At 43.3% G+C, this 15292-nt stretch overlaps 1 protein-coding gene across 1 annotated transcript in view; it reads left to right on the forward strand.

Moving 5' to 3' along the window:
- Positions 1 to 4856, forward strand: part of OGFOD3 (2-oxoglutarate and iron dependent oxygenase domain containing 3) — a 34725-nt gene extending 29869 nt beyond the window's left edge. Inside the window, exon 9 of the mRNA XM_032706738.1 lies at positions 3003 to 4856. Coding sequence (XP_032562629.1) covers positions 3003 to 3139 — 137 coding nt within the window. The 3' untranslated portion in view covers positions 3140 to 4856. The remainder of the gene's footprint in view (positions 1 to 3002) is intronic.
- Positions 4857 to 15292: the final 10436 nt, after the last annotated feature.

Consider the following 15292-nt stretch of genomic DNA (forward strand, 5'->3'; position numbering starts at 1 on the left):
GTGACATAGCTGAGTGCATAATTTTTTCCCACCTGTCTGCTGCTCCTCGTGGTGGTGATGTTTTCTGAGTACATCTGAAAAGAACTCGTTGCTAAGAGGCAATTATGAATTAAATCTGGGAAAGCAAAAGCAGAGAAAAGCAAAAGCTCATATTTAATACATATATTCCTCTAGTGGTTTTGTTTGAGCAATTAAATGGGACAAAATTGCTGCATAGTGAAATGTCTGTTGCTTTTGCTGCTTGTTAAATATTATTCCTGAAAATAACAGTGTTGCTTCATCTAAATTGGGATCACATAAAATTCATAGCAGTGGAGCTTGGGACTGGCACTTGCATGTCTTCATAAACAGTGATTCCTGTGGATCAAAGCAAAGATGGATTCTCAAAAAATCAGGAGAATAAGTGGTGAGCACTGATACAATTAAAGTCTTGCCTCCTGTAAGAGCTCGTGGGGAGTTCCCAGTCCTTGGTCTCTGTCACAGGGTGGCACATTCCAATGAATTTCCCATGACAGTAGTTTTTTCATCCCAAATACAATTTATCCTTTGCTTACTCTTAAGTATTTTAAAACTTGTGTGGATGCCTGAGGACCATGGAAAAGAGGGACTGGGAAGCAGCTCCACCTGGAGATGGAGCTCTGGACTAATCCCGGTCCAGAAGCAGAGCTGGAGGTGTATCCATGACCTGGGAAGGGGAACAGCTGCACCACAAGAACACTTTGTGCAGCCTGCAAGGAACAGCAGCTCATCAGCTAAGCCTTGGCCAAACTCCATCCTGAACACTTTCTAGCACTTAATGCTGGAAAGTATAGAAAACATGGAAAGGAAGAGAAAACAAGCTGTAGATGCAGGTGGTGTTGTCAAATAGAGATCTCTTACTAATGGCACAGCTTTATTTCATCTAGTGTCTTTTCCCCATGAGTCTCTGGATAAGGATATTGTCAGATACCCCTGGAAGGTTTTGTTGGATGGGAATTAACATTCTTTACCCTCGCATTGAACTCTTAAAAATAATGTACCATGGAGAGAGTGTGCTTTTGCTTCAAAAACTGTGCAAAGAAATTAAGGTTAAAAGGAATTCTTCCCAAGTGAGGACAAAGCATCTTTGAAAACTGACTGTAGCCTTGTTCAGTGACCCAGAGACCCCAGCTGATGGATATGGGACCAATACACAAGGAGCTGTAAGATACCATATATATGAAGACATATTTATTAAAGAAAGAACTTAAAAGACATTCTGTGTAGCCAAAAAATCCAGTTTAACTGGCTTAAACAATACACTGAACCTTGTCCCACTGTGAATTACTACAACTTCCAGAAAGAGATCAAACAAAACAGCTTGAAAGTCAGTTTAAGGCAAAGCTTTGGGTGAGTAGGTGAGGGATTGATATAACAAAGTGCTTTGATGATGTTGAAATAAGGTTTAAAAGGGAAAAAAAATTATGACACAGGGACTTTGTATGAAATCCTTGAGGGCAGCACTCATTGCAACACTTGTAGGGTAGGAGCATGTTGCCTTCCTTTAGCCTTTCATCCAGAAAAGCAGGACACCAAGGTGGAAATGAGCTGTGCATATGAATGACTGTTCTTTACATATGTAAAGCTTTACCCATTATTGATGTGCAGCCACAGGAACAGGAGAGTATGATATGACTTGTGCTTGGCAGCTGTGAAAGACTCTGAACTGCATGAGGATTAGATGTGAGCTGGAACCAGTGTGAAAGGGACTCAGGGGCTACTCCCAAAGACTGAATTCAGAGATTAGTGGGTAAACTGAGCTCCATAAAGCCAGCCTGGTTCTGTCCCAGTCCCCCACAAGCAAAGGAACTTCTGGATCTTTTGGATCACTTATAGAAGAGCAAACCAGCTACATGCCCGTCCTTACAGTGGAGATGGGGTAAGGGTTGGATGGGGTAAGGGTTGGATGGGGTAAGTTTATCTTGTGCAGACTCTAAATAGGCATCTAAGTGTTTCATTTTGCCTGATTGCATCCCAGGCACAGTTAGATTGGCAGCAGGAGTTCCCTTTGATAACCTTTGAAACGAACTTTAATTTGAACAGTGGGAAAAAAGCCCGAGTAGGGACAACACAAGCTATTGGGGTAAAGCAGCTGTGCAGGTGAGCATTCCTTGGTTCCTCAGGAGAACCGGAGCCGTCCCGTGGAGTTGCATCAGTTTGGAGTCAGTTGCTGAACATCAAACTTGTTTGTTCTCAGAAGAGTTTAATAATGTGGAAGTGCAGAGGGCTCCATTCTGCTGTCTCATCCAGTGGGATGCCAGTGTACCTCTGCTGTCACGTCAGAGTCACTGCATTTCACCTGGATGCCACGTGAGGCCCGGAGAGCCCCGAGGCAGGTGGTGATGGTCAGAGCTTGGGCAGGATGGGGCACAGCAGGAAGCACTTGCATTTCTAAAACAATTCCCAAGGCAATGCACTGATGGAGTGGCTCTTTCTAAGGAAAGTGAATTTGTACATGACTGATACACAACTGTAACCTGACTGAACAGTGAGTGATCAGAGCAGGCACAGAAAGCAATAGCAAATACTTGGTACAGTGTTGAGAAACTGCCACAGGTGCTTGTAAACCTGCTGAGCATTTTGTCACTGAAGACTTTTTGAAGACTTTAGTACTTCCTCCTTCTTTGGTCTAAAATTAGAGCCAAGACTAGAAGGGGAGCAGGGAGGAAATCAATACACTTTGATGACAGTCACTAGAGCTGCACTTTTTTACTTGAGGCAACTAAGAACTGGCTTCAGACGTTTTTGGCTTCCTCCTGCCTTTTATAAACTACAAGATACAGTGGAATTACATCTCCAGCTTCGCAGCACAAAGGATTAATGTATGTTTTAAACAGTACATAAAGCTGTCAGAGTGCAGCATAAGCTCATAACAGTTTGTGTGATGACCTGTGGGCTCTCAGGTACTGAGGCAACAGCTAAACTTGTGTGGAGAGAGCTGAGAGGCAAACTCCATGTCACTGATTAAATATTTGTCCTTACAGGCCGGGTTTCCTTTTTCACCTCTGGGTCGGAGAACCTTCACCGTGTGGAGAAGGTTCACTGGGGCACTCGCTTTGCCATCACCATCTCCTTCACCTGCGACCCAGAGCACGGCATTGGGGATCCAGTCCTGCTGTGACTCCTCTGGGGATGGAGCACGAGGGCAAATGGAAGGAGAGAAGCCCTGCAAGAGGAGAGGAAAAAGGGAGATAACATCTCCTGTTACCCCACATTCAATCAGAGCTGCCCAGCTGTATCAGCAGATTGTAATACACTTTGTTTTCACATGACCTTTTCCTTAAGGACCATCTCAGATTTGATGCATTCTGAAAATGGTTTGTTCTGTCCCAAAGGGACAGGCTACAAAGAAGAGTTCTTGAGTGGGCTCTTCAGTTTTTTTTTTTTTAGTACTATTTTTTAAAAAATTCTTCAGTTTAAAAGATACAAACCATCTTTTGGGCCATGCCTTGATATGTCTCCCCATGCTGCTGTTACCTGTTTAATTCTTTAGCCTTTTCAGTTACTCATGTGATGTAGAAAGTTTAACCTAAGTTAAATGAGCAAGGTGAGTGTTATTTTGAACACACATTCTATTGAGAGGAATGGATTCTCCTGAGCATGGGCATTAGTGGGCAGTACACCTGGGGTTTGGCTACTGGGACTTACTTGAACTTCTGTTTTAACTGAACTACTACTATTTTTTGCTACAAACAGGGACTAGTTAATACAAGGTCAGCAATACAATTCTCTGGCCAGAAAGCCTATTACTTTTGGATTGCAAATGCTTTGTGCAAGGAATGTCACTGCACTAGATCCCTTTGATCAGAATGCAGCATTCCCAGCTCGCCTTGTTTCCTTTGGATTTCCATGAAAATGATCAGTCTGCTGGTTGGAAGCCCAGTGTTTGGGTTATTAAGAGCTCTTCATGGAGATGGCTTGACCATGTAACCCTGTACATTGAGTCAAAATTCAAAAGGAGAGCTGGGCAGAGGTAACCAATCCTCTGGATTCATCTAAGAATTCCTCATTACCCAGTGCCCAGGAAGACATAGTTTTGTTGAGATTTGCCATTTGCCTGTTCTGGCCTCCTTAGACTCAGTCCTGCAAAGCCCAACTTGCTGCCTGGAGGGCTGGATCACAAAACCTCCTGGGCCTGTGGGCTCTGAGGGAAATTGGTGTCCACCTGCAACTGAATTGTGTCTAAAGCAATGTTTTATCTGTTTCAGAAAGCCTCTCAGTAGCTATTTTTGGACTTCTCTTTTTCAGTTTAGTATGAAGACTTTTTTGCTGTTGACTAGGACCACTGGTATTCCCTGGATAATAAACTGCAGGGGCTTCAAAGAAGAGGAGCTGTGTGATTTGCAGTGCAGAATCTTGCCAACTACCTTGGTTTTTTCCTGCAGTAAATGATTTCTGTTGTGGGTCAGGGAATTGATAAATAAACTGTAGGAAAACCTAATTTTTTTTCTCAATCAAATTCTGAAGCAAATGTTGATCTGTTTTATTCCTAGGATGTATAATTTCTATGAAAAACTGAAAATCTGGGAATGTGCTTTGGTTTTTAATTTTTTTAAAAAAATTCTATTCATACAGTTTTGATTCCTTAATCTACCTTTTTATGGAAATAATAAGTATTGGGGGGATTACCCTGCAGATCAGTATAAAGAGGAATGGTGACAGGACACCTGGCCTTGTGAGTGCTCTCACTGGGCACACCAGCAAGATTAGGCCTCTGTCATTTCATTTCTTTGTTCTCAAACCTGAAAAAAGCTTCCTTGTCTGTGCTAACAAGGAAGGATTGTTAAAAATGCTGGATGCAAGGAAACAATAAAAGTCAATTGGGTTCCATATTGAAATCCTTGCCTCGAAGCCTGTTTATTCCAAGAAATTTGAATTACACCCAGGTTTTAAGTCTGTGGGAAGGCAGACCAAGATCACCAGCAACTGCTTTACTGGATTGAAACTCGATTGCTGACATTGCTTTGGGATTCAAATGTGCCTTTTCCAGAACAGCACCTGACAGCAGTGGAATCTAAACATGAATGGAGCTGTGTGATTCACACTGGGATTCAACCCAAAATCCTTCCTTCACTATAAGGTTATTGCAGCCCTGGCACTGGAATTGCCGTGCCACTTGTCCAGGGGTTTGCTGCTCACTCCTGGCTGTCATGCAGGCTTTGAGGGGCACTTTTGGAGCTGCCCTCTATAAAATCTTGCTCTGCAAGGTCATCTCAGACCATGGGGGAAGTCTCAGCTCATCTCTTCTTGGGTTTTCATCTTTGGCAGATCCTGGTACCTCGCACAGCTGGTGCATCTCTCCTGCTGGGAACTGAGTGACATTCAGAAACAAAGTCAAGCTGCTATTTGTCTTTGGGAGTCTTTAAGCTTCAGTAATCTGGTCAATATGATGAGCAAACCTGTCACCTGGAATTTGCTGGATAATTGTCTGCTGCACCCGCTATGAGAGTTTCTTTGGAAAAGAAGCACAATAATTCCATATGCTGTATGTTTTAGTCCCACTGAGATTCTTCTGTCTGAAGCTTCAATATCTGGACTACAAAAAAGCAATATCTAGATCTTGGAAGAATTTAAATGGCAAATGAGGAAGTAAAATGCAATCTAAAAGTTTCTGAATGCAGCCTACAGCAGGAAACCAGTAATTGCAGGAAGGATGATGTTCCTGGGGCAGAGTGGAAGTTGCAGAATTCACTGATCATTACAAATCAATTTGGCTTAATTTATTTTAGGCCCCTTAAATACCCTGAATCACGTTTTATTAAGGGTCTCTCTTCCCAGAGATAATTCTGAATTTGAAATACCTGAATTTCTTTCTGTCCTCTCTGTGGTTCAGCTGCCCTTTGCTACTGGGAACTGCAGGACTCTGGTTCTTAGAACTCAGATTAGGCCCAGGACAGGATTTGTTCTGTTCAAGTAGCACAAATCTGATGCCAGGCTGCTGCAGAGAAGTGCTCTTAATTAAACACATGGTGATGGCAGAATGTGGCTTGATGGTTCCCAGTTGTGTGAGGACCTTTTTCAAAGAGAAAGGTCAGCACTTGTGCAGTGTGAACTGGGGCCGAGTCCTGATGGTAAAATTACAGCCCTGCACCTGAAGGTGTGTGTGCTGCAAGTATTTGGGACCGTTGACTTGTACTTTGAAAGGAAATTATTTGTAAGGAAAAGGGAAAGGCTGCTGGTGTGAAAAGTCCCAGGGTGAAATGGAAAATACAGCAGGAGAGCAAGCCAGATTTGAATCCCTACAACAAGACTGAAGCCTCCTGAGGACTTCTGTGAAGTGGTACTGCTTCTAAAACTAATTTCCATTCAAAGGTTTTGTGGAATATCTGGAACTTTTGAAAAATGAACAGGTATGTGACTGGATGATGTTTTCAGTGTAAACCTACCTTGCATTACTGCAGCATTCTAGGAACTTCCTGGCATTTCTCAGGTATAACATTTTCATTGTGCAGGCAGCTGTGGAATCACGGGTTTTAATTCCCCTGAAGGTTTGGAAAGGTACATTTACGTTGAGATTTTCCTGAATATGGATTATCCCCCTGGAATAAACTGCGCTCCATCTTAATGACTGTCAGTCCAGAAATGTTTACAAGGGTAATCTATTTACAAAAAGATTTTAATTTGGATTTATAGCAGAAATTTGGCTCCCTGTCTTACTTATTTTTAAGGTCAGCATCTCAGCCAGGTGCTTTCTGAGGCTGTAGCACATAATGATGTGCACATTAAAATAAATGTAGCTGAAATGGCATTGATGATGACTGTGCTGTCAAGGAAATCTGGTTTTGTTTCTTCAATTGCAATTCTCAGTAGCCTTGAATGTCTCCTTTAATAGCTTTCCTTTCCCTGGTAAATGAAGATGACATTGTTTTTAATGTAATAGTTCCTCATGTTCCTCCCACATCCAGATATCCTTGCACAGTATTTACAGGAGAATTGGTTCTCTCTGACATGCTCATGTGGAGCTTTGTGCAATACTTTTGTCCAAATTCTAGGAATTAACCCAGGAGATGCTGCTGGAGGTGAGGGCTCTCTTGAGTGGGGAGGAATAAATACAACCAACCTCCCTCCTCCAAGGAAAAAAAAAAAAAAAAGAAAAAATATATCCCAACTCCTGTCTCTCCTTTTTGAGTCTCTGGTGTGGAAATCCAAGCAAAAACATTCCAAGAGCAGCAGAAGAGTTATTTCCTCTCTGAACCACAGATGGCTCTGGCTCATGGATGGTCTCAGCCTCATTCAGGAAGGCAGATCAGTCATCCTGGGAAACCCAGCTCAGAGTCAGGCCTGGAGTGGTGAGGAATCCTCTGGTGAGTGTCTGTTGCTCCTTCTAAAACACCAGCAAGAGCTGTAACATCTCTGCCTTATCTTGTTTTTTGTAAACATTCTTAGGAAGCTGAAAGCTAATTTTAGATCATGTTTGCTGAAACCTGCCAGTCATCTCTCTTTTACTGATCGTTAATTTATCCCCAAAGTATCTGTGTGGGCGTTTTTTATCTTCCACGCGAGTGTTGGTGACTTCAGGCTGCACTGTGCAAAGAAAATAATTATCCTTTCTCCAAAGTGCACATGTTTGTGTGCATCAGCTCCCCTCCAATCCCTCATTTCATATCTCACTTCTCTCCAAACACAGCTCAACTTATACATGAAGCAAGAACTGAACAGGGTATAACAGTCCATTATTTATCCATTGGCTGCCTTGCTGGGACTGAAGAGGAGCTGGCTTTTCCCTCTGACCCTTTTAGCCCATGTGGGGCATTAATCTTTAAGAAGAATTCCTAACTCAATTTTTAAGATTTCTCATTATTCAGCATTCATTTTTTTCCAGCTACTCTCTTATTTTTCTTCCATTACAGGCACTGTCCATATTTGAACCAGCACCCTTTATTTCAGAGATGTTTCTTTCCATCTTGCCTGTTTTCCTGTAAAGCTGAAATAATGACAAGGTAGGGGTCTGTTGTTGAGCACTCTTGTCTTTCATGATACCTCGTGGACAATGAGCAAGGAATTCTGAACCAGAAGCTACAGAAAGCAGGTCAGAGCTTGGGACCACAACAAGAAATGCCTTGCTTGAATAGTTCTTACTGTGGAATCAATAAAGCAGCTTGGAAGTACCAATCCCTTTATTTTTGTAACCTTTAGGTGCATCTAAACAAAGGAAAAGTATCAAAACAGCTGGGTTTAGTGCTGGATAATCCAGAGGCTGCCCAAGGGATCTGGACTGGTGGAATCCATGAGTTGCCATGTCAGATTTATTGTTCATAATGAACTGCACTGAGACCTTCACCTGAGACTTGAAGCTGAAGCTCAGTGATGTGAAGCACAGCAGGAGCACGTGCCTCAAACCACAGCACCTCTTTTTGAAAGAAATCTTTTATTTAATATTCTATTTATAGAGAAAAGCTGAGATTTGTGGAGCTCATGTTACTTATTTCTGGGAATTTCTTATAACAGGCCTCCAGTGTTAAAAAAACTCTCATTTTAGATGTGGATACCCTTCCTATTCTTTTATTAACAACCAAAAAAAAGCACCAATTAGGTTCCTGAGGCTTGATTTTTCTGGACAGACACCTTGAAGACTTGTCTCTTTCTCTTTCCTCAGTTTATACAATTATTTTAAGCTGTTTATGTAGGTGCCTGGACACTTTGCTGCTGACTTTACAGAAAAAAATCCTACTGTTTTCCTTTGAGAGTGCTTTTCACTGCCAGGGGAAGGTCTCTGGGTGGATTCCTACCTTGGAGGTGACCTCCTCAGCATATTAACTTGCCAGCCACACCATTAAATCTTGGGGGAATAAACAAAGGCAGGTCCTAATGGAGTCACTTTGCACGTCTTGGCTCTGGATGGTGGTTCCTTCCATTCCCTCCAACAGACAAATGTGTTTATTTCTGATTTATATTAGTGAGGAGGAGACATGTTCTGGGAGCCCTCCCTGCATAACAGGACTTTAATTGTGATTCACTGAATAACCTCATAAAAAGAAGGCCACATTTTACCAGGTGATTCAGAACTTAAAAGGCTGCTGTGAAGTAACAAACCTTGAGCCCGTTTGGTCCTTGCACTTCTCAACACAGAAGCAGTGAGAGAAGGGATCGTGCACTTGGAGTATTTTCACTTCACTAGGGGCCATAAATGTGTGTTTTCTTATTGGCTTCTTTATTTTAAAGGAAAATAAGAAGTTAATTTGGGAGTCATTCCTTTCCACAGGGATGAATATGATCAAAATAATCTGTGCTTTACTGGTATGGAAACAGAAATACAGCAGAAGTCAAGCAGAGGGGTAAGTTAAATTTCAGACTGTGTTAGGCAGGGAGCAGCTGCAGATTTCTCCCACGCTGACATGTCTGTGTCAATTTAAATTGACATTTTCTCCTCCTCCTCACTCTGCTTAATTGTTTCATTAGAAGATCAGACAAAGAGCTGCAAACTGAGAGTTTTGAGGCAGCAAAGCTCTTGCTGGTAAAACCTTCCATAAAACTTTCAACAGGACCTCTTCCTCAGTACCATTTACTTCAGCTACTTGTCCTGGCCATCAGGTGATATATGTATAGCACCTATTTTACTTTTTCTGAAACTAGGCAGAATTTAGACCTGTAAATAAGAAGTAATCCAAGATGACATTAAAACTGAATTAGTAAAGACATCTACAGAAAGTTTCCCTTTGGGAGGAAAAAAAAGGTTTGAAAAATTTGGGTTTTTTGGAACTCTTAAAAAAGAACAGAGTTTTACTGATTTGTTAATCCTTTAGTTGGGGTGTAGGGAATATGCACCTGCTCCTCAGTACTGTCCACTGAGGTTCTACTCTGCTTTTCCATGCTTAAACAGTATCTGGAAATCCAGTCCTGTCCCTGCTCCTTCTCCCTTTCCAGTTACACATTTTGATGGAGATCTTGATCCATTCAGACCACGAGCAGGCAGGAAGCAGCTCACTTCTCTGCCTCAGCAGCAGCACAGAATAAATGCCTGTGGATTTCTCAGGAAGGCTGTTCCCATCTCAGAGTGCCCAGCTGAAAGCACAGCCCGGGATGAAGAGATGAAGACTCACTCCTGTCACATTTATTAGTGCCTTGAAAGTCTTCCATCATCTCAGCTGCTGCCTCTGAGCCTTTTCCCCTCAACAACTGGAACTTGAGACCTCTGGGCTTTGTTTTCTCGATGCTTTTAGCACCTCCAGATGGCTGTGAGGCAGTGAACTCCAGCATGCTGCAAAAATTATCACTTTCAATACAAGTTACAAACACCTTTTGACTCTGTGGCTAAATTTTCACATAGGCTTTGGAGAACTTGTGCTCCTCCTAATCATTCTCCTTAGATAAAATACTTCAGCCATAAAGCATGCACGGAAGGGCAGCAATCAAAAGCCTGTCCATAGCTCAGTTGTACAGGGAGACACTTCTGAGATGTTCAGGGCTAAATTAATGATTCTGTCCTCTGGTCAGGCTTTGTGATTTGCAGGATCTGGGTGAGGCAGAAGGGAAGGTGTTTGATGGCCTGACCCTAGAGTGGGAGGTGTAATGGTTTTGTAATGGTGGATGCACTTCCAAGGCAATAAAGTTACAAACATGGCAAGGTCATTAGGAACAGCAACAGCCTCTTGTTAGACCACTTGACAGAATGGCAAAAAACCCCAGAAATCTTTGAGCCTTAAAGCCTTGTTTTTAATGAATGAAATGCAATGAATAAGCCAGTGGGTCAATTAACTTTAAAACCATTGTTATTGTCTGCCTCTCCCCTGCCCATCAGCTAGACAGGGTTAATGACCTTGGTTTTATTTCCTTCCAGCTCGGATGGATGTGCAGGGGCTGGATGTGCAGCTGGAAGAAGACTCAGTCACTGCTTGCTCCAGACACCCACAGCTACTTCCCAAGTGCAGATGAGGGCTTGTTTGTACTACAGAGGAGACAAAGGTGGGAATAGGACTAAGATACTCCAAATCTTTTAAATAAATATGATTTTAGTTTTCTAACACTGATGCCACGCTTGCTGAATGCATTCTGAGCAGTCCAGCTGCACCAGGCTGTGTCACTTAGGGATTTTCCAGTTGTTTTCAAGGCCCTGAAAGGGGAGGACAGCCTGTGTACATCTGAGCCAGCTTTAGTCATGGAGCGTGCCAGGGGTTCAGGTTTGCATCAGCATGACAAGTAAAATCTGTCTCTAAATTAACAGCCTTGAAATTGCAGAATTACCATTTTGTTGGGAAGAACGCAGGTGTGGAAAGAATGCTTGACTTAATGAGCTTATCTAATCTCAGTCTCCTCCAGAAGTACTAGCCTGACTGTAAATATTAAAGTTCCTTTTAGAGATAATGGCCAGGAATGCTTCCTAACCACATGAGGATTTACCATTCCTAAACAGCTAAAAAGCTGAAACTAATCTGAAGTATGAAAACTCCATAAAACTGAGTATTTTGCAACACTGGTGTATTGGAACTACTGTGCTGGGCACCTCAGCCAGCCCAGGCAGGGATTTCTGCAGGAGCCTCAGGTGCTGTTTGCTACTCCTCTGTAACCCTGCAAAATAAGTTTCAGGTTGTTATTATGGTCCCTGGGTGAACTGCAGACTTTTTCTAGTCTTTATCCTTCCTGGGGACATCTGAGAGCAAGGGAAGGCTCCAGGGCGGTGTCACCAGGCCCCTCGGTGCCCGGGGGTGCTCCCGGGGTGTCGGCTCAGCCACACGGCTCCTCTCCAGAGACAGTTACTCTAAACACTGGAGATGGTGTTTATCCTCGGGGCCAGGACTCCCATCAATTTGTCCAGTTTATGTTGGGAAGAGACAGTAAAACTGATGCTTACAAGAATTCTGTCTGCACCCGCTCCAGCCAAGAAAACCCTCGCGTCCCTCGGCGGTGGGACCACCCCAGGAGGAGGTTTGGGGTCTGGTGAGGGCTGGAGGGTTTGCTCTGGCTGTCAGTACAAAAGGCAGTGACAGCTGGGATGGGGAGAACACATCTGGAGACTCCAAGAGGTGGTGGCAGCAGAAGAGACCCCATGGGGGGATTGGGAGATAATATTTGGGGGTTTCTGTGGGACTCGGCAGGACACTGCAGGTGGTGGGAAGGGTGAGAGCTCCTGCTGCTGTAGAGGTGCTGAGAAGGAGCAGATGCTAAATGTGGGTAACAGTGAGTGCTGAACAAGGTCTGACATCCCAAATGATACTTGATAGGAATTGATATCACATGGATAAACAGGATGGGGAAAGGTAAACTAACTGCCAGCTCAGGGACTCTGGCAGAGGGTGGGAACCCTTCACCAGCAGAGACTGGAATAGCTTTGTAGAGACATCTCACACAGTATTGAGAGTTGAGATCAGTCTGCAGCCCTTCTCCAGCCATCCTTTGCTGACAGGTTTCTGTAGTTGTTGACTTTTTGTAGCTTCTTGGGTAAGGAAAGGAGGCTGATGGGAATTCATGCTGCCCTGGTGTGCCACGGAAAGATGCTTTGACAGGGACACTTAGCAGGAAGAAAAGATCCTGACAGCATTGCTGTCATCCTCCTCCCAGCACAGTACCCCCAAAATCCAGCAGAGAGCTTAGGGGAACAGAGGAGTCTGTGGCTGCCTCAGTGCCCAACATCCACAGAAACCTGGGAGATGCCCAGTGGGAAGTCACTTGCCTGGTGCAAAGCAGCTGCTTTATTGATGTACTATTTAATTGTTTTGCTAAAGCAGCTGTCTCTGCCTTATTAATTTAGAAGAAATGACTGACTGAAGAGAAAACACTAATCCTAACCCAGACTTTACCTTGATTCTTTTTCCTTTGGGGCAAGGAGAGAATATCCCGTAACACTTCTCTACTTGAAATCACAGGGTCTCTTGAGGACCTGCCTTATGCCTTGTCCTCTTGTTAAGAAAAAGGGATTTTTTTACAATCAACCAGATCCCACCAGGAGCTTCCTCATCTCCTCAGCATCCCAGACTCAGAATGGACGAGCTCTGTTAATTTAGAGCAGTCTGACAAAATATTCAGTTGAGGCCCCAGTGGAGTACTCGAGGAGTTACCATTCCACATCATTTGTCCTGCCTCTGTGAGAGCTACAACTCTTGACAGGTTTGGATTCCATTTCATTTCATTCAACAATTTTGTAACCATGGGTAACAGCACAACTGATGTGGCTCTGTGCTGCTGCAAGGAGGCTGTCGAGGTTGTCAGGTTTTAAAATCAACCTGCTTTGATGACTCTTCTCTTCTGCAGCATTGACCTTATGGAGTCTGCTCTGAAAAACCCATTTAAAAATTCTTTTCCTTTTTTTTTTTTTTTTTGCAGCATTTGAACTGAAAGCAAAATAGAAGAAGTTCATGGATACCTTTGTAAAACACTGGTATGTTGCCAGACATGCGAGATCTGGCTTGTTCTAATATCTTCTCCCTAACAGAAAAAAATAAGTTTACTTTGTTCTGAAGTGTATTATGAAGGATGAGGCTCAGAACAGACTCTTCCTTCCTTCCTCTGACAGACAGGAGTGGAGGGGCCGTGACCTCTTGGAGTCTTTAAACCATTTGTCACTTGGGAGTGCAAAGGGGCTTTGCTTTTTCTTTTTAATTCTTTCTGAACATCTGCCCTTGACTTCTGTGCTGGGAGGAGGGTCCCCTTTTCATGAGCATGTGCCAGCTGGTGGCCACATCCCACCTGCAGCAGCACTTACACCCCACTGACTGTGCATGAGGACTCTAATGTATTAAAATAATCTAAGGCAAAGGATAAAAGCACTTAAGCAACAAGCCCAAAGCAAAAGAATTATTTTAAATCCACTAAGTCGTTGTTTTAAATAAAGTTGTGCTCGCCTTGAGTCAAATGCTACCTCCCACTGAAGTCCTTCCCTCAAAACTCTCTCCAAAAGTCCTCAGTTACAAGCTTCCCTGAATTTGCATATGGATATTTGACATTCTTGGGATAATAGTAGAGACATGGCAGTAAGCTGTAAACACTTTTTTTTTGTCTTGAGCACTGTCTTGAAGACTCCCCAGAGCCTCTGGAAATCAGTCCAAGCTCCAGAAAGCATCCCCTGGGTGCTAAACCTGCTCTCTAAGCTTTAAATTGTCAAAAACCTCAAACAGAAGAAACACATGCACAGCAACTGTGTTAGACCAGCAGCAACAGAAAAATGTTGAGGGCTCTAAGGATTCTCTCCTGTTCACACTTTCTGAGCTCTGCTACATGCTCAGACTTTGCTATTCGGTCAATTTTTTAAATTGGATGAGATTTTGGTCCCCAAAGTACCTGAGCACTTACAGGTGAGTTGTTTCTAGTTAAACATCCTGCTGGAGACTGATGGCAGCTTCAGAGGGATCTTAATGAACATGAAGCCAAATGTGGAGGGTCAGAGCTGGCAGGGAACAAAGCCATGACACCACGAGGTGAGGGGCAGAGTGTTCCTGCTTCCCCTGGCAGTGCAGGTAGGCTAAGGTTTCCAAATCTGGGGAAGGTGAGCACTGTTTTGGAAGGCTAAATTTAGCAGTGATTAAATGAGCTCTTAATTAACCAAATATTTCTGCTGCTCGCCTTTCCAAATTATTCAATAACTGAACAATTATAATGAGCTCAGTACATAATTACAATCCATTCCAGGCACTGCCCTCACCAACTGCAGCCTTTGAACCCACCAGCTGTTAATGTGGGAGTGAAGTGCACCAGGTGTGAGTCAAATAATTGAAAACTGAACAGGAAAAAACCCCACAGGTTCCAAGGCAGTGTAAGGAAAATGCCCCCATGCTGAGCCTGTAACTGTGTCATCCCTTCCAGACTGAAGATCCATCATAAAAATCATCAGTGTGGGTCAGAGCTGCAGGACTACATTTTCATGGGTGCTCTGGCAAGGATGTAAATGTTCCTGATGGTTGTTCTGCCTCAGAAAGCTTCACAGAGCCTCCCTGGGGGCTAATGGGCAAGTCTAGGTGGGGAAGCCACCACCTTACTCACTGACCAGAAAGGGGAAAGCAGAAGGCAAAGCCCAAACCCTCTGAGAACACAAGATGTTTCCAGCTGCAGCAGGGTAGAAGTTGTTTGGATTGTGAATTCAGCCATTTATAGGTCTTGGTTTGACTGGTCTGTTAAACAAGAACAAGCTCAGGTGTACTGAAGCTTTTCACCCATGATTTCTAAAACACATTTGAAGATGTTTCACAAACACTTCTTTTCACGGCTCATCAGTTGCATCAGTTCAGCTGCCTGGGGGAGAGCAGGGAACCTGATCAGGACATGAAATAATTACTTCTGATTGGAAAAAAAAAACAACAAAAAAACCCAGTGCTATAAAGTAAAATGACTTAATCCTTTAAAACGA

This window comes from Chiroxiphia lanceolata, chromosome 19, assembly GCF_009829145.1.
Source record: "Chiroxiphia lanceolata isolate bChiLan1 chromosome 19, bChiLan1.pri, whole genome shotgun sequence".
Taxonomy (NCBI): Eukaryota; Metazoa; Chordata; class Aves; order Passeriformes; family Pipridae; genus Chiroxiphia; species Chiroxiphia lanceolata.